Source organism: Desmodus rotundus, chromosome 2 (genome assembly GCF_022682495.2).
Source record: "Desmodus rotundus isolate HL8 chromosome 2, HLdesRot8A.1, whole genome shotgun sequence".
Taxonomy (NCBI): domain Eukaryota; kingdom Metazoa; phylum Chordata; class Mammalia; order Chiroptera; family Phyllostomidae; genus Desmodus; species Desmodus rotundus.
The window spans coordinates 22,476,391-22,495,306 of record NC_071388.1 but is presented as its reverse complement, the minus strand read 5'-3'; the positions used below and the strand labels follow the sequence as shown (position 1 = coordinate 22,495,306).

Genomic DNA, 18,916 nt, shown 5'->3' with positions numbered 1-18,916 from the left:
CCTAAGTGCTGGGAGTTAGCACAACCCCCACAGGTGAAGGGCTCAGTCCCACAAGACTGTCCCCCACTTCAGGTGCCAATTGCAAGTCCCAAGTTGTCACTTGTGCTTCTGACCAACTGGTTATAAATCAACGGTTTCCACAACCCTCTCTTTGGGAAATTTGCAAGAACAGCTTACAGAACTCAGGAAAATGGTTTACTTACAATTACCAATTTATTATAAAGGATCCAACTGTGCAGGAAAAGGGGGTTTTATCACCTGACATGTCCAGTGAAGTACCTCACAGGGTGATCTGATCATGAATTCCTAACTAGGCAGGTCAAGCTGGTAGTCACATCCCAGGTTTATAGCTTCCTCATTAAAAGGTTAATCTTCACTTTAATCCAGTTCTGTCCCTTGATCTTATGCTTCAGAAGCATGATCACCCTGAAGAGGGCACATAATCTTGTTACCTACTTTGTAATTCAATCCCCTCCTGCCTTTCTCTCACTTTCATGTAGTCGGCCTTATATTCCCCCTTAATTCCAAATGTATAAAAGAGACTGCAAAACTGTCATTCCCCAGAGCATTTGAGATCTTACCTTCTGGCATTATCGTGAGTTTGGCTCAAAAAAACTCATACAAATTCTCTGCAGGTGCGGACATTTCCTGGGTTGACGCGTGTTTCAGGAACAGCCAAATGGGAAAAGCACATCATGGGACAAGGAATGTGGGAAGAGCAGGGAGCTACCATGCTGTCTGTAGATAGCCCACCCTCCCAGAACCTCCAGGTGTTCACCAACCTGGAGACTCTCTGAATCCCATTGTTTAGGGTTTTTAAGGAGGTTCCATTATGTAAATAAAATTGATGAAATCATTGGTCATTGGTGATTAAGGTGAGTAAGTCAGTCTTCAGCCCCTCTCCTATCTCCTCCCCAGAGGAGACCAGAAATCATGTGTAGATAAGAGCATACATCCCAGTCATATTGCCTGTAGTTCAAACTTGACTCTACTACTTATTGGCTGTGGGATCTTAGGTGTGTTACTATTGTGAATGAAAAAGGTGCTACGAGGCAGGGCTGACAAGGTCAGTGAGCAAAAGTAACCACTCAGGGCGATCTGATCATAAATGTCTCACCGGCTGTGTCATGATGGGTAGGTACTCCTCCCAGGCCCAGAGCTTCCATAGCAAAAGATGCTAGAGTAATCTTCTCCCAATCCCTCATAGGTACAACCAGAGCACGATGATCCTGAAATTCTTCACTGTTGCGGGAACACCACCTCGATTCACCATATATTTAAATGTTAACTATCTTGTATGCATCAATAGAAAAGATGTACCTCTCCAGTTTACTTCTTACCCAGTCCTAGAAATTTCCCCTGCCTTGCTCTCCTGCCTCCTTCATCTATCACCAATGGATTTCATGTAGCCTTCTTGCATTTTACCCTTTGACTCTAAATGTATGCAGAGAACTGCAAAACTGCCATTCTCTGGAGCATTTTCTCAATCCTCTGAGATTTCGCTTCTGGGCTTGCTCTCGATTTGGTTCAAATAAACTCTGATAAATTCTTATAAGTGTTTTTATAACTTCTATAAGGTTTGGACTTTTTATCATTGGCACTTTACTAATCTCTACCTCAGTTTCTTCATCTAAAAAAGGGGGATAATAATAATAATACACTTGGCATTGCTGTATGGATTAAATTAGGTGATGTATGTGAAGGGCCAAACATAGAGCTAGATACATAACAAAGACTCAATTAATGTTGGTTATTATAATCATAATTATCATGATTCTTACTTGGATACTTCCAAGGGTCTAGTGACCTTTCAGGTGGTAACTTCTCAATATTTGTATGAATCGTGAAGCAATGATTTAATCATATGCCAGTGCCTGAAATGTACTTTGACACAGTAAATTGTCTTTCATGTAGGACTTTAAAATATTATACCTAGAGAATAATATAACTATTTTATCTTTTCTTAAAAAAATTATTTCCATAATGAGATTTGCGATTCCAACGGGCTTTATAAAAGAAGCTCCTCCTCTCCCCCTGGAAGATCCATTTATTACTCTTCATAAGGTCTCAGTGAAAAGCTAGCAGTGGGTTTTTTTTTTTCTTTATTGGCTAGGCAATCTGCAGTGTCTGCACAAAAGATATAGTAATTTTTAACTTGCCAAATTTTCTTCCACAAAGCCCTCAGCAGTGGAGGAGAGAAATTATCCATAATCCTGACAGTAATAATTGTTTTAAATTCTCTCTCTTTCTCTCTCACTAATCTGATAAGTATAAAGTGATATGATGGAAACATTAAGCCTGAAATTCATGGATTAGAAACAGGCTTGTATGGAATCAAGTCCATCTGGTTCCTTCATAGAGTTGAACTATATTGAAGTAGCCAAAATATATGAGAATTGCAGATCTTTGTTTGGACAGAATCTATTGTCTATCCTTCTTTTATTTTTTTAGCTCATTGTTTACTTTACTTGTCCCATGTGCCATGACCGTATATGCCATATGTAAATGACCATACATGCCCTATGCCTTAGCTATTGCTGCTCTCCCTCAGTGGGTCGAGCACCGGTCTGAGAACTGAAAGGTCGCTGGTTTGATTCTCAGTCAGGACACATCCTGGGTTGTGGGCCAGGTCCCTAGGTGCGGGGGTGTGAGAGGCACCCAACTGATACTTCTCTCACACACCGATGTTTCTCTCCCTCTCTTTCTCCCTCCTTTCCCCTCTCTCTAAAAATAAATAAATAAAATATTTTTTAAAAAGGAGCTAGATACCATCAAGGATAAGAAAACACTGCTCTAGTACTTAAGGTGTGCTACTTCACAGTCTTCACTGTAATCACAAAGCCTTCTCTGTCGTGAGCATCATTGCTTATCATAATTCTTTAATTTACCTCATACAAAATATGTTCCTATTTTTAAAAGATTGTATTTATTTATTCTTAGAGAGACAGAAAGGGAAGGAGAAAGAGAGAGAAAGAAACATGGATTGGTTGCCTCTCTCAAGCCCTGGACAGGGGACCTTGCCCACAACCCAGGCTTGTGCTGTGACCCGATTGAACTGGCGACCTTTTGGTTCTCAGACTGGTGCTGAATCCACCGAGCCACACCATCCAGGGCTAAGTTCCTATTATTTTACATTCTCTTCTGTTTATATTTATTATCTTAGGTTTTTATTCTTGGTTTACAAAGTGTATTGATTTTTCTTACCTAACTTATTTTGATCACTTCAATTTTAACATTTTTTATCTACTTAACATTTCATACCTTTATATTTCCTATTTAATTGTTTATTTTTTTCAGCTATAATTCTTTTTAACCCCCACTGCTTCTTGTTTCCTTCCTCTTTTTCTTTCAAGTAATCCTGATGATTTTTGTCACTTTTGATCTTAGAGTTTTCTGATTTTATCTCTTATCTTCTTTTAACATACGTATTTTACAATAGCAAGCTGGAAACCTAGTTATGGGGACAGGGCCAAACAGTTTTGCTGATGTATTGGTCATAGTTGGAAAGAGAAAGAACAGAATTAGTGCTGAAACCTAGCATTTTAGCCAGAGGAAATGGGGAAAAAAAGGAGTGATTTATTAAGAAAAACTGAGAGGAGTATGTTGGAAGAGAAAATAAGAATTTCTTTTACTATCACCATCACCACATAATAAAAGAAAGAAACATTTTAACATTAAAAAGAGACACAAGTGCATATATTTTAAGATGAATACTGTTAGTTTTCTGGAACAATTCACTACTCTATTTTTTTCTTTCTCATTTTGCAGTGAATTGGTGAAAATTTCTGGCATTTGGGAATGAGTACTATAGATAATGGAATGATTTATGGTCCAGGAAAAGTCACTGTGGTACCTACAGAGAGAACTGGTTGAAAAGGTTGAAGACAATTCTATTAGAATGGAGTCTGTGGAGGTAGACTGCAATTTGGATGTGATGAAAGAGAAAGATCTACAAATTTGATAGGAAAGCTGGAGGTTGAGGAAGTTTTGTCTGATGTCAATAATGTAGATGAAAGAAGCTTTTGCTGAGAGTGAAATGGTTGAACATTACTTTTTGAAGAAGAAGTGATACTTTGATGAGTTCAAAATGGTTTCTATCCGTTTTAATAGGCATATTCAGTTTTCTGAGCTTCAGAGGTCTGCCCAGCCAACACGTTTTCTCTACCTGGTATTATGTTTAATTTAGCATGGCTCTGGAGACCACACTGCTTTAAAGATTTAGTTGAAATAAAAGTAAGAAAATAGCAGTAGTTTGTAAATGTGTTATTAGACACATGTTAAATGTTATCTTAATGAGACTGCGAGTCTCTTAAAATTGAAATTGTCTTCTTTTTCTTGCAAAGGTAGCCCTTACGGCGGAAAGGGTCCACGCCAGGACGACCAGTCCTGTTGGGCTCCCACTCGCAGCTTCGTCACCTGCAAAATAGGGGGGCAACGATACGAAGAACACAGAATTTCTGAGGATGTTAAATGAAATAATAAGTGTGTAAAGGAGAAAGAGCTCTACACGTGTTAGCTATACTTACCTTTCTCTTCTTTCTCCTCTCATGTGCCAGTACTGGCTAGACAGAGAGGATACTATTTGATGGCTGAATGAGTGATTGTATGGCACGGGACCAGACCTTCTGACCCTGGAATTCCGGACTTGGAAAGCGTCAATCTATTAGCTGTGAAGTGGAATGTCAATAAAGTTTTGTTAATTAAAAAAAAAAAAGCACCCACTAAACTACAAATCCCAACCGTCTCGTGGAAGCCAAAGGATCCAGCGGCTTGCCAGGAATGCGGAAGTCTTGCCTGCTCGCCCAATCACGCCGGGAAGCCTGAAAGCCTGAGTAGTGGCGCCCAGCCTGGCCAATCCTGAGGAAGCTTGCTCCTCGCAGCGCGGGTCCCGCCTCCCCGCTCAGTGCTGACGGGTCTTTAGCGGATACGGCGGCCCCGGGGGCGGAGCTAGAGATCTCTGCCCCGCCTCCCGCCCGGCTGGGCCTTCCCTGTTCGCGGCTCCCGCTTCACTATGGCTCCCAAAGGCGGCTCCAAGCAACAGTCCGAGGAGGACCTGCTCCTTCAGGATTTCAGCCGCAACCTCTCAGCCAAGTCCTCCGCACTCTTCTTTGGGAACGCCTTCATCGTGTCTGCCATCCCCATCTGTGAGTTATGGGAGCGGGCGGGGAGAGGCCGCCGGCGGGTCGAGCTGGGCGGGACGTGGCAGGGCCTGGCGGACCGGCGGGAGAGCGCTGGGGCACTCGGCTCGCGCTCTCCCCAGATCGCCCTGAACTTGGGGAAGCACGTAGCCTCTGCGGGCCTCAGTGTTCTCGTCTGGGGTGGCGGTGGGCTGCATCCGCAGGAAAGGGAGCTTTTTAGAAGTACTCTGGTTCCCGGGCCCCAGTTGCAGGGATTGTGATTCACTAGTACTGGGATGGCGGCCCCGGCTCTGTATTTAAACCCTGGTTAAGATCTGGTGCTGACACTCCTACATATAGCTTGCTCTCTGTCTCCCTCCCCACGCCCCCCGCCCCAAAACTCTTGTTTGCCGTTACGAGATCTTAAACTTACATCCTTACTTATATTGGAGAAGTAATGAATTAAAGGGAGGGAGAGGTTCCCATTAACTCTCGCAGTGAATTAGAAGTGTAGCTTTCGGTGAACCGCTTCATACTGCTGAGCATCATTTTCCTAATTTGATGAGCGAGGTTGGACCAGCGATTTACCTTGTTTAGATTTTTTAGCCATCCTATTAGGGCAGTTCTCACTTGGATGGGAAAACTTTGCAGACTTGGCCAAAGGTTTTTTTTTAGGGCTCAAGTTTCCCGAATTTGAATTTCCCATATCTCTCACAGCTGCACTCTTGTTGGGCATTCAAATCCAGATTTGTTTCGTTTTTGTTTTTGTTTAATAAAACCCAGCGCGCAGTTAACAGGGTGTGAAGCCCTTGTGGCTCACTGGCGGCACTGAGCACGCCGCCTTGAGTTCAGATAACAGCCACGTCAGCAGGTAAACTGTGGCTTAGGACCGCACACGGCCTTTTGGAGTGGCCTGTATTTAACTTAATAGTACCCTGATGAATGAACATTGAAGTCAGAATTGTGATTTTGTTGAGTCAGTGTTCTCATTTTAGAAGACACAGAAATCTCATCTGGAAGGTTATGTTTTTCAAGTGTTCTGAATTTGGGTAAGTTTGAGACTGTAATTTTTTACTGGATATCCCACTGAAGAAGTTCCTCATATGCTATATTAGATCCCCTAACCCAGACTTTGTTTTAGCAGCAGGCCTTTATAACTGGGTGGTAATGTTTTGTTTCTTTTTGTCTCCCCCCCCCTTTTTATCTTCAGGGTTATACTGGCGAATATGGCATATGGATCTTATTCAGTCTGCTGTTCTGTATAGTGTGATGACCCTAGTAAGCACTTATTTGGTAGCCTTTGCCTACAAAAATGTGAAATTTGTTCTCAAGCACAAGTAAGTATATTTCTCAAGTGAAAGTGTGATGCATTTTTCAGTAGTAGGATGTCTTAAAGACCATTTGTGTTTGTGTTGGTTTCAGTAAGCACGAAGTTGAGATATGTGTGTATCTGTATTTGGGGGGAAGGCACCTTAATGCTATGAGGAATTGCTAACTAACTCGAAGCAGACTTCTAACACTGCTATGAAAGTAGGTGTTGAGTGGAATTAGATCACTTTAGCCCTATCTGTAGTCATGGAGTTTAATCAGAAAAACAAAACCACTGAGTCAATTAACATTTCAAAAGCAAATGGAATTCTTTCTGGAAAGAATTGTTCCAGGCTCTCCATGTTCTATTTTTGGATGTGAAAAAAGTGGTCTAGTTGTTATTAAACTCTAATGTTTTTATGCTAATTACATTTTTTTCTTATGAGTATATAAAAGTGTAAAAGGTTACCATATTTCCTCTATTTTAAGATCACAAATATTATAAAATACATCATTTATTTTATTTTTTTAATTCCCACCCAATGATATGGTTTTCTTCCATTGATTTTAGAGAGAAAGGAAAAGAGGGATTGAGGGGAGGGAGAGAGAGGAAAGGACTGGAAGGAAGGGTGAGGGAGGGAGAGAGGATCAATCAGTTTCCTTAAACTGGGGTTCAATCCTGCAACCCAGGTATGTGCTCTGACCGGGAATTGAACCTTCAACCTTCTGGTGTACGGGACAGTACAGCCACCCTGCCAGGGCATAAAATATATCATTATTTTAAGGGTAGCTTTTGAGAAGAAAACCCAAGCCACACAGCTACACATTTATACATTCATTATAAGCAATATCTACTCTGGTTTCATAAAGGTGGAAATGTGGGGGAAATAGTCAAAACTTAAGGAAAAGTAGTAACATTTGTTACTTCAGAGTGCTGTGGTCCTCATGGGAAACAGGTATAAATTAATGTTTAATTGGAGAAGGTGCCCACTGAAGTTGCTTTCATGCACTCTTTGATACTTGATTCAGGAAAGCCAGGATGTTTCTTTGCTTCCTTCATGGAGCCTTCTTGGTTCTATATTTCTCTGAAATTATTTTATTTTGTTGTTGTTCCAGTACAGTTTTCTCCATTTTCCCTCCACCACTACCCCTGCCCGCGCCCCACTCGTCGAGGCAACTGGAATTTTGTCGAGACTCTGAAGTACCCGTGAGCCTCACGTGCACTTTGTCTTTTCATTTCCATAGTTCCAGCTTCGGTCTGGAAGCTGTTTCTGCTCGGATTGCTGTAGCGATCTCTATCTAGTCCTTTAAAGGTTCAGGCCCTCCGTGCCGTGCTCAGTATAAAGCACTTAGAAAGCACTTACGTAATCCTGATCGTTCATGTGAACTGTAGGTACTATTCTTGCTTTATGGAATGAATATGTATTCATCCCTATCAGCCATCATTGTTATCCTGTCACTCCCTTCAAACTCACCGCGGCCTTCTCTTTTCCAGCTGTATTAGAGCCACATGCTTCTAGCCCCTTGGGATGCAAGTCATCTGCCTCCTACCAGTGTGGCCACTGGGCCTTAGCTCTTCTTGCTCAGCCTTCATGTCATCCTTTGAAAGGGTCCTGTGCCCTTCCTTTCCATTCTTATATATCTGTTATTTCAAGAGTCGAGAATCTTTTCCGGAGAAATTCTTCCTAGGTGTGTTGTCTCTGAGTTAGAGTCTTTCTGGTGACAAGGAGTAGAAAGAAAGCGAAGTGATCTCAGTTACTGGGGGTTTATTGTAAGGAGGACAGAATAGGCTCAGCAGCTGAAAGTGGCCCCAGCTGCTATACTGGACGCACAGGAGCTCAGGTTGTGCGCGGCTGCAGTTCTGCTTGGCCAGTAGAGCGACCGGCCACCTTTGTCATCTTTCTGCTTGGCAGCCTCTCTTCACCAGCTGCCATTCCGGGATTCAGCCTCCTCCACTTGTGCTGTTCCAGGCTGTCTTCCTTGTGAGGCACAGCTTTCTGTGGATGGTGAACCCCTCAGAGGGAGCATCCCGTACAACCCATCCTTTGTGATCCCCCTGGAACTCAGTCCCTTTGAGACTCAGCGTTTTTGCTTGTTCTGCATATCATTTTTTATTCACTTTTTTGAAATCAAAATCACCTCCTTTTTGCCTTCTCATTTCTACTTGGGGCTTGAGGGTAACTGACATTATCTTTTGTTTTATATGCCTTAAAACAGTTAAGGGTACATTTATTTCAGTAAACATTTCAGTGGATTACTCATTTAATAGATTCTATCAGTGAAAGTATATTTTAGTCATAGTTTTGGTTTAATACTAAATATTGCCACGGACATTGAAACTCCTACAGATAGGCAAGAAGCTTAAAGCTCAGAGACGGAGGGGGACGCCAAGTGCGGATGGGTATTAGTAATAGAGGGCAGATGACTCAGAGTTCACAGCCTGGACTCAGTCTTGGTTCTGTTGCTCTTAAAAGGTATAACCTTGGGTATACGTCTTGCCTTTCTAGATTTCAGATTCCTGAGCTGTAGAATGGGGATACTGATGGTGCCTCTTAGGATGATGAGGATTAAATATGATAATGTGTGATATGATAAGCACAGTGTCTGTCACATAATAACTGTTTATGTGCAGTGTTGGAGAGGTTGGGGGTTAGAGAACCCTTAGGAGTTTTGTTCAGGGTGGCATGACCTAAAAAAATGTTTGCAAAAAATGTGTTTATTTTAAGAAATTACATAGGTACTATTGCTTTTAAAGATTTAATTTATTTATTTTTAGAGAGAGAGGAAGGGAAAGAGAGAAACATCAATGTGTGCTTGCCTCTCACATGCACTGCCCCCTGCCCCCACCCACCCCAGTAGGGACCTGGCCTGCAGCCCAGGCATGTGTCATGACTGGGAGTCGAACTGGTGACCCTTTGGTTCACAGGCAGGCACTCAATCCATTGAGCCACACCAGCCAGGGCCATAGGTAGTATTTTTCTTTTTTTATTCTGGAAAGGTTCAGACATACTAATGTTAAAAAAAAAAAGTAGAAAAACAGTTGACTTTGTGGGTTATCTCAGTTGGCTGAGTAGTGGGCTATTGGAGTGACCTCTATATTTTTTTACAGTATTCAGTGCTGAGTGAGGTTTATTCTCTAAGACCCCTAAGACAGGATAGGGCTTCTTCTTGAGTTCTAATAAACCTACAGTGTGGTTGTTGAATATAGAATTTTAGACCTAGAAGAGAAACTGTTTATGTGGTTCAGTCTCTTCAGGAAGATTTGTTATGTGAATAGATGATTGACTGTCTGCCCTAAAGATGCTTAGAGATAACCAACTTTTTTGAAAATAGTTTTTTCAAACTATTGTGAATCACAATAGAGATAGAAACACAGATGGATTTCACAGATAAATTTCTGTCTCTGTTTCACATTCTATTGTTTTTAATACATCTCAGTATCGTGTCAGATGTTTTCATAGTGGGACTCTGTAATTGTTATATGTTGCTTGCATTCAGTTTTTACTTTTTCTCCTATATTTATGGCTAAGTTTTTCCTATATTGTGAAAAATATATCATGTTAAATTTAACTCATAATCTTTGGGAGACTTTTTGTATCTCATCATAGTTTAAATTTTATCCTCTCTTTCATTGGCAATCCCATCTGATAAAATTCATCGTATAGATTTTTTGATGAGTATATGTTTAATTTGTTTTTAATATGACTTGTAACTGAAGACTCTGATCTGATATTTTGAATATATCATTTCCAGCCTTTTCTGGCTGATTCCATAGTATCTTTTTGTGCAATTCTCAAACCAGTGGTCCATTTATCTAAAAGTGGTGTGGTTGGTCCCTGACCACGTGGTATTATTTCTTGTTAGTGAAATTGTCCTTTGGAGTGGAGTTAAAAGCATTACTTTCAGATATGACAGCTGTTAATTTCCCTTTTGTTTTTTTAAGCCTAGTTTTCTCTCCTGTTATTTACTGGAATTAAAGTCATATATCATTTGCTAATGCCTTGTCAAATTTATTTGTTGAACAATTAAATTATAGGCTGAAACAAAATGGGTTCATCATGATTCATAACTAAATTGTGCTAATACGATTTGACTTCAGTTTCCACATTAAATACATAAACTTTGGAAAATTCTTCCTTTTAAGCAGAAACAAAACACATAACTAATAAACCATATCTTGGAAGTTTCTTGAACTCCCTCTCTTTTGGCTAGTATAGTGTATTAAATTTGGAACTTCCCGTACAGTTTACTTTTTTGAAATGTAAAGTATTACACAGTTGCCAATACAAAATATGAGTACAGGGTGTTCCTGAGAGATTGTGATGTTCACTCCTGGAGCACGTGGAAACATTTTTTCTTTTCCTTCCAGAGTAGCACAGAAGAGGGAAGATGCTGTTTCCAAAGAAGTGACTCGGAAGCTTTCTGAAGCTGATAATAGAAAGATGTCTCGGAAGGAAAAAGATGAAAGGTTTGACTCCTCATTGAAAGTGTTTGTAGTAATCACAAAAAAAGGGATACTTTGTAGAAAATAAGTTTTTGATTTCTGCTTAGAGAATGTGGGTGTTGGAATTGGCTGAGGCCAACATTGGTTTTGTAGAAGAGGGTAGTAATGGGAGTAACTGACTTTCTGAGTTTTTATGACTACCAGATACTTTCCTTTGAGTTGTACACACAGTTCACGTATTTCTCTAAAGAGCGCTAAGGTAGGTACTGTTGTTATCTCCATTTTATATCTCAGGGAACTGAGGCATGGGAAGTGACTTGCCCACGGCCGGACACTGGCTTGTGGTGAAGCCGTGGTAAGAACAAATGTGGTCTGGCTTGTGCTCCTAACTGCTTTGCTGCTGACTTAGCTGTGTGACCTTGGGCTCATCACCTAACCCCTCTGGGTCTGAAGAGTTTACATTGTGTTGTGTGCTAGTATTTTTAGGTGGTGGTATTTCTGCTACTGAGCTTTCAGTCTGGGTTGTCTGCTCTGGTTGGGAAAAAACTCAACCTATGTCACATTTGTTAGCCCTGACCCCCACCCCAATTTTTCCTGCCAACTACTCTTAGAAGGGTTAATAAACAGTCAAACATCTGAGTAGCAGAAGACTGAATGATTAAGCAAATTTGTGCTTCAGAGTTGCCAGATGGTTGAATAGAGTCATGAATCGAGGTTGTTCTCGTGGATCTTAAGTTTTAGTATCTGCAGAGTGGTTTGTGAAATGGCATTTTTATCCTGCTTTGCTCCAGAAAGACTTTGTGGGGATTTGCGATACCAAAGCGCTTACACAATAGAACAATACAGTTTTAAAAAGGGCAGAAACCATTTAAAAGTAAGAAAGAAAGAGTAGATGAGGATCTCAGAGTTAGTAACAGCAGTTGAGCACTCAGCTTAGCTCTGCGCTTCCAGTGTCAGGGGAAGAAGCATCTGGGCTGGTGCTGCTTTCTTTGTTGGATGAGAAGCTGTGTGCACGTCCTCCTGGAAAGAAACTTTCCTGGCACTCCATCTTGGAAGGACTTTATCAAGTGGATCCTTATTTAAGGGACACTGAGTAACTTAAAGAACAAGGTCTTCATTTTGGAACGGCACCAAAACATTACTGCAGTGGTTATCTCCTATGGACCCTTTATAACGCTGAAGGCACTGTACTAAAACCATGGCTGGGAAGGCCTTTCTCAGAGAGCAGCGTTAAGGAGGTCTGGCTGCATAGCTTTCTGATTGCAAATTTTGGCATAGGGATGGAGGTCAGAGAATCTAGAGCACTTTTTGAAAACCTTTTTTATTGAATTGTAATGACAATAATAGTTCTTAAACTGCTGGAGTGCACATCTTAGTTACCCACTTTCAAAATACTTGTTACAGCTCTTGTAGGTTTCAGGTGGGATATCAGAGACAGTAAGTGGGTGTCGTCTGCCCACTGCAGACTTGCCTGATTTGCTCTGGCACTTGTTCTTGTTTCTGGGATGTGTCTCAGAATTTTTCTTAGTGTGGTATATTCAGTTAGTCACTATTAATGGATCAGAGTTGGAATTGGAAGTGAAACCTCTGTGCCATTGGCTGGACCGGATATTTCAAAGGAGGATGAAGTGGAGGTTTCACCGACACATAAAATGCAGAGTGTTAGGAGATTATAAAATTTCTGTTCTTGTTAGTAGTAAAACTTTGAGCTGCTATTTGTTTCGTATTTCTCTCACAGAAGCCACACTGGACATAGTTGGACCCTGGACATAGGTCTGTACTCATGACTCACTCTGATAACTGAGACCAAGATTCCCATGATGATCCACTATTTTTGTTCTTCAAAGGAAAGATTTGACTTAAGAGAAGGCAGGGATGCATAACTGTCAAATCTCCATCTACGATCATTTAGAGTATGTACTACATGCCACTTTGAAACTGCTTTGCCATCCATTCATGGAAGAAATTAGCAGAGGAGAATCAAAATTTCATTAATATTTGCTCCAGGGTGTGATTGTTATTTCTGCTTGATTTATCAATGATCTGTCATTTACCATTATCGGATTGTAACAGTGGCTGAGTTTGGTCTCAACTTGTCTCTTGTTGTAAGAAGTGCTCCTTGGAAAAATGACTCCTTGGGAAGTGCTCTCCCAAATCGGATTTCCTAACAGTGAAGCTTTGTCAGAAGCATTGCTGACGAGGCCACTTGGGAGTCCTAAATTGTTCCAAAATGAACCAGAACATGTGGGGACTAGAAAACGTTCTAAAGCTGTCAGGCAGACCCGTCTGTGTGCACTGACGCAGCGCCTTGTTGCATCGGGAACTGGGGTAACCTGAAGGACTGAGCTATTCCTTCCATCGAAACTATTTTGCAGATGCTTCTGATTCAGGGGCATGGCAGGGAGTTAGGGAGAAGAGCTGTGATGGAGGTAGGATAATGTAGTCAGCCATAGTATAGGCACACTAACAGCCAATACAAGGAACCTGTCTTCATTGGGTCTTGTGCCAGAGTCTTAAAAACAGGGACAATTGTTCTGTGTTTTAAACCATGTTGGGTCTATGCATCCTTCTGAGTTGGTGTTTTCTTTGATCAATCCGTGTTAGAATGCTATAAGGTATCTCCTCCCATTCTAAGCCATACATATATATATTTTTTTAAAAGATTTTTTTCATTTATTTTTAGAAAAAGGGGTAGGGAGGGAGAAAGAGAGGAAGAGAAACATCAATGTGTGAGAGAAACATCAATTAGTTGCCTCTCACACGCCCCCAACCAGAGACCTGGCCTGCAGCCCAGGCATGTGCCCTGACCAGGAATCAAACCAGCGACCTTTTGGTTTGTGGAGTGATGCCCAGACCACTGAGCCATACCAGTCAGGGCCAAGTCATATATATTTTTACATTTAAACTTCTCTGAAATCAAAAGTTCTTTTATAGTTGATGGCTGCATTGACTGTTATATCCTTCGCTTCTCCCAAACTTATAGTAATTGGAGATTTATTAAGTTAATAGTGTTCATAGAATTAAGGAAGTATGGCATATATGTTGGAGACTGCAAATTTCTTATGATGGAGATAAAGTGCTGATACTCTTCATTTAGCTCCTATATATAGCCACGCTTGTTGACTTTGGATTAGAATATTTGCTGAATAAAATGTGGCATCTTCCAGTGACATTAGCCATAGTATTGTCCACAGGATCAGTGAAGGGGATCCGTGATCTGGCCCCCGAGTAGTGTATTTTGGCGGGGCAGGGGCACAACGCATCAATGGCAGGGGCTTTCAACTTCTTGATAATGACCCACAGTAAAAAATAAATTTTTTCTTTTCACCAAATTCACTCACACGCTCATGTGCAATGTTTCACAAAACAGTAATTACCCTACTGTGAGTGATGCACTTGATATTTTTGTTCTTTACTCTATTTTTTTTTTTAAATATGAGGCAAGAAAAAGCTGGAGGAGTTCATCACCAACAAACCAGTTATCACAAGAAATGTTAAAGGGACTTCCATAAGAAGAAAAAGAAAAAGAAATGAATATGAAAATGTTGCAAAAAAAAATCTCATTGGCAAAGCAAACACAATAAAAGCAGTGAATTAGCCAACACTATAGCTAGTGTAAAGGTTAAAAGGCAAAAGTAGGAAGATCATGTGTGATTACAGTAGTAAATTAAGGGATATATACACACATACATGAAGTAAAAAACAATGACAAAAACATAAATGTAGAGGGGATGAGTAAAAATGGAAGTGAATTTAGAATGTGTTTGAACTTAAGTGACAATCAACTTAAAACAGACTTCTGTAAACATAGCTTGATATATATGAAGCACATTGTGACCGCAACCAAAAGTCCACAAGAGATATACCAGAAATAAAAGAAACAAATCAAAGCATAACACTGCAAAAAGTCACCAACATAGAAGAGAGCTAGATAATAAGAAAGGAACATGGAAGAACTACAAAGACAATAGAAAAGAACAATTAATGAAAGCAGTAACAGTATACCTATCAATAATTACTTCAAAAATATAATGGATTAAATGCTCCAATCAAAAGACAAATTGATAAAGATGAGGTGCATATATATATATATATATATAATGAAGTATTACTTGGCTATAAAAAACAATGGAGTCTTACTATTTGCAAGAACACAAGTGGACCTAGAGGGTATTATGCTAAGTGAAGTGAGTCGGAGAAAGACAAATACCATATGATTTCACTTATATATGGAATCTAAAAAACAAAATAAACATATGGATGTAGAGAACATTTTGATGGTTGCCTGAAAGGAGGAGGTAGGAGGGCTGGGTGAAAAAGGTAAAGGGATTAACAAGTACAGATTGACAGTTACAGAATAGTCTCAGGGATTTTAAGTACAGCCTAGTGAGTGTGGTGAAAAATACTGTAATAACTATATATGGGTGCAAGACTTACCGGTGGGGGGATCACTCGCATGTTACATAAATTCCTAACCACTCTGCTGTACTTCTGAAACAAATACGATACTGTCACTGAAAACTAGAAATATTTGAAAATAAAAAAGGGTTAGTCTCAACCCACTGTTATTTTCCATGAGCATTGAATCCACTAATGTGTTACAACCTACCCTTTTAAAAACTACTTTATGAAGAAATTAACCAAGAGACATAAAGGCGCCCTTATTCACAAGCACCCTGGCACTTCCTGCTGCCCATGTGAAGAAGTATAAGAAAAGGTTGATAAAGTACTAGTAAATAAATAAAATATAATGGGTAAAGTGGATTAAAAAGAGTAAATGGGTTTTATAAGAGTTAAAGTGTCCTCCTAATGATCAAGAAGATTTTTTCTTTGATTAAATAGAAATGATTAAAGATAGTCATAAATAAGTCTGCTTTGTGAGGCCTCAGCTAGTTTTTGTTCTGGGGATTGTATTATAAAGTGTAATATTGAAGGCTGACATCTGTTGGCTGGAGAGTCTCAAGCCAGCCAACAGCCAAGGAAGCTCTATCAGGCTGCGGCTGACCAAGTTTGTGTTAGGTGAGGACCTAGAGCAAGATGTCTGTTTTAGCTGATGAAATCAAGCCAAATTGAATCAATCACCCCCTTATCCAAAGCCCTGACTGCCTGGGTAAAAAGGTAACTTACCCAGCAACTGGTTTCGTCATCAATAGAGTGAAATACCTTTTTCAGTAAAAGGGGCAGTGCTGACTAAATTTAATAGTGAAAACACATTCTGCCCAGAACACTGAAGGAAAAACTAACCTTACTATGAAGTAGAGCCATGTGGTATTAAAAAATTTTAATACATATTTATAAACTTGATTGACTTGTTTCTCTGTCTACAGAATCTTGTGGAAGAAGAATGAAGTTGCCGATTATGAAGCTACAACATTTTCCATCTTCTATAACAACACCCTGTTCCTGGTCTTGGTCATTGTTGCGTCCTTCTTTATACTGAAGAACTTCAACCCCACAGTGTATCCTTTTACCGGTCGGCTCTGTGTTTTAGAAGTCTAGAAACAGTAGTTTGTTTTGGTTTTGTACAGGGTGTCAATTTATTAAACAGACTGTGACCTTAGGCAAGTGTCTGAGCATTTAAAATAAGGGCTTTGGTTTGATGTGAAACTCTTTCAAGTTAATAAATTAGGACTTCATGATATGTGACCATAAGCAGCCTCACAGATATGTACACCTGCCTGTTTTAAAAAAGAGTTCCAAGGAGCAAAAGCGAACTAGCTTCCTGTGATAGCTCCGGGGGCAAGCCACGTGCCTGTTGATACTTTGGAGCTTTGGGGTTGGGTGGATAGCCAGTGCAGTTAAAGGGGCACATTTCATAGTATCTTCATGGTGTTTTAAGCTGCTCTTAAATCGAATGTATGGGCAAGAATCAGTCTTCTCTTACTAATGGTAAGTTATTAAAGGGGATATTTAGGAAGGTGCAGCCACATTTTTAACAGTTGGAGATTTCGCTGTAATCATCAGGCACCCTTCACCTCGTACCTTCCCGGGGGTACTGGAGTGGTTTGTCCCAGCCTAGTCCTGAGGCCAAGAGTAGCTGTGAACTCTCAGAGCCTCCTTACTTTTATAGGCCGATGGTAGCCGATACACTGATGGACAGGGGAACCTTATTTTTTCTTTGCTATTGAGGGGAGAAAGCAAAACAAGTCTCTTCTTCTTTCCCATATTCTTTGATCAGCTGTTCTCCTGAAGGTTGAATGGAATTCAGATGCTTTGTTTGTGATCAGGTGTTCTAAGTTTCTGTCTCAAGTGTTTTCTTTTTAAAATTGGCACACATTTCCTGTGAACATTATTTTTTATAGTCTTCTGTCTTGTAAATTGTGTTTGCAGACAGTGGGACTACGTACTGTACAGAGTGTCAGGAGGGAAACGGTATATTCCAAAGAGATGGGCTCTTTTTGTTTTGTTGAAAAACTAATCTTAATTTTTCCTTAACATTAAATTCTTACAGGAACTATATTCTGTCCATAAGTGCTTCATCAGGTCTCATCGCCCTCCTGTCCACTGGCTCCAAGTAGACAGACCACGTCAGCCTCACCCCCGGCTCTGTACCTACGGGTGGCCTGTGGCATATGAAAAGCAGCTGGGTGGTCAGGGTGGGGGACACGTAAGATGTTTTTGTAGTCTGGAGTTTGAAGGTTTGAAAAACCCAGCACAGTGTAATTTAATATTTGTTTATTGGCTCTTTTTTTTGACAGACTGTTGAAATTACATGAATTGAAAGGGACACTCAGAGTACCAGGACACTTATTAAAAGGCAAAGTGTGTCTCTCAGCGTGCTCTAATCACAAGAGGAGAAAATAACTTGTTTCTTTGATTTGTCAGAGGTCACAGTAACCTGGACCGAACTGTTGTTATTTGTAATAGTAGCAAGAAGTTAACTGCCGGTTCTGTGTGTTCCAAACACAATATTACAACTGTTTTGGAACCATAAATACCAGAATTAATCCTCTTCCTTCCCCTTTCCCCTGGCTAGGGGGCGGGATTGAACTTCATGTTTACAAGTCTCTGAATTTGTGATTTGAAATAACTCAATTAAAGTTAAAAACATGGTTTCTCCAGCTTGGGGAAGAGAACCTTGTGGGAAAGTTCTTTTTTAAAAAAGAAGAAAGGCAGCTGCGGCAGTAGCCCACTGACAGTGCCCAGGCACGTGAGAGCTGCCCTGTGGGGTTGGAGATGCCCTGTCCAGCTGTATAGCTCCGGCCCTGGGCAGCCAGGGAGGTCGGTTTGACCCGCCCATGCCTGTTGGACTTGTTGAGTGACCAGCACCGTTTTCTCGGAGTGAGGTCCTACCGCTGGAGGATTGGTCCGTAAGAGAGCGAGCCTCTTTCTTGAGTATTGACATGGAAAAGACGAGAGTAAGTTTTGTGGTCTTAACTCCAGAGTTCCAAGAGCATTCCAAGGAATTAAAGTGATTTTAGTGCTTGTCAGCATTTTCCCACTCAGACGTTCATAAATTTGACCTTTCAGTCCACAGGTTCCCATTGATTGTGAATAAAATATTGATCTGTTCAGCCCTTGGGGGTCTAGCCAAGAGTCATTTCTTTTTTAACCAGTGTGTGTACAGGTGTTATTTTCTGTGTGTGCCATGATTTGAAAAAGTTTGGGAAGCTCTTGGAATCCCAGGTGATAGTGGTTTCATATTCCTGTTAGCCTTGACCACATCCAGTATTCCTTATAAGCAGTACCTCAAAGGAAATATATTTGTAATTCCTAATCCTAGTTTTAATCTTCCCTTTCCACTTCTGAATTTAAGATGAATGTTGCAAGTAATACTTGCTGTTTTATTTATAACTTTATAGAAAGAGTCATCAGGAGCTCATGTTTTACTTCCAGGCAGTTAGGTGTTTTGGTGAGGTTGCAACCGAGAACTTGGAAGGAAGACGGGGAGGAACACACTTGCACAGTGACCCAGGTCGTCATTGTCTTCAGTTGAGGATCATATTGCATCACTGCTTCTAGAAGTTTGCATCATTTCCTTTGGTGCACTGTTACCCGTGTGCCGTCACTGGATGACAGCGAATGGGGATGTCAGAAGAGTTTCACT

General features: G+C 40.6%; 1 protein-coding gene across 1 annotated transcript; it reads left to right on the top strand.

The window, feature by feature from the left end:
* The first annotated feature begins 4,959 nt into the window (after positions 1 to 4,959).
* On the top strand, positions 4,960 to 18,398 carry SSR3 (signal sequence receptor subunit 3). The gene is made up of 5 exons (XM_024562991.4): positions 4,960 to 5,144; positions 6,328 to 6,454; positions 10,795 to 10,893; positions 16,197 to 16,328; positions 17,321 to 18,398. The coding sequence occupies exons 1-5, from the start codon at positions 5,012 to 5,014 to the stop codon at positions 17,385 to 17,387; spliced, it is 558 nt and encodes a 185-aa protein (XP_024418759.1). The 5' UTR covers positions 4,960 to 5,011; the 3' UTR covers positions 17,388 to 18,398.
* The last annotated feature ends 518 nt before the right edge of the window (positions 18,399 to 18,916 follow it).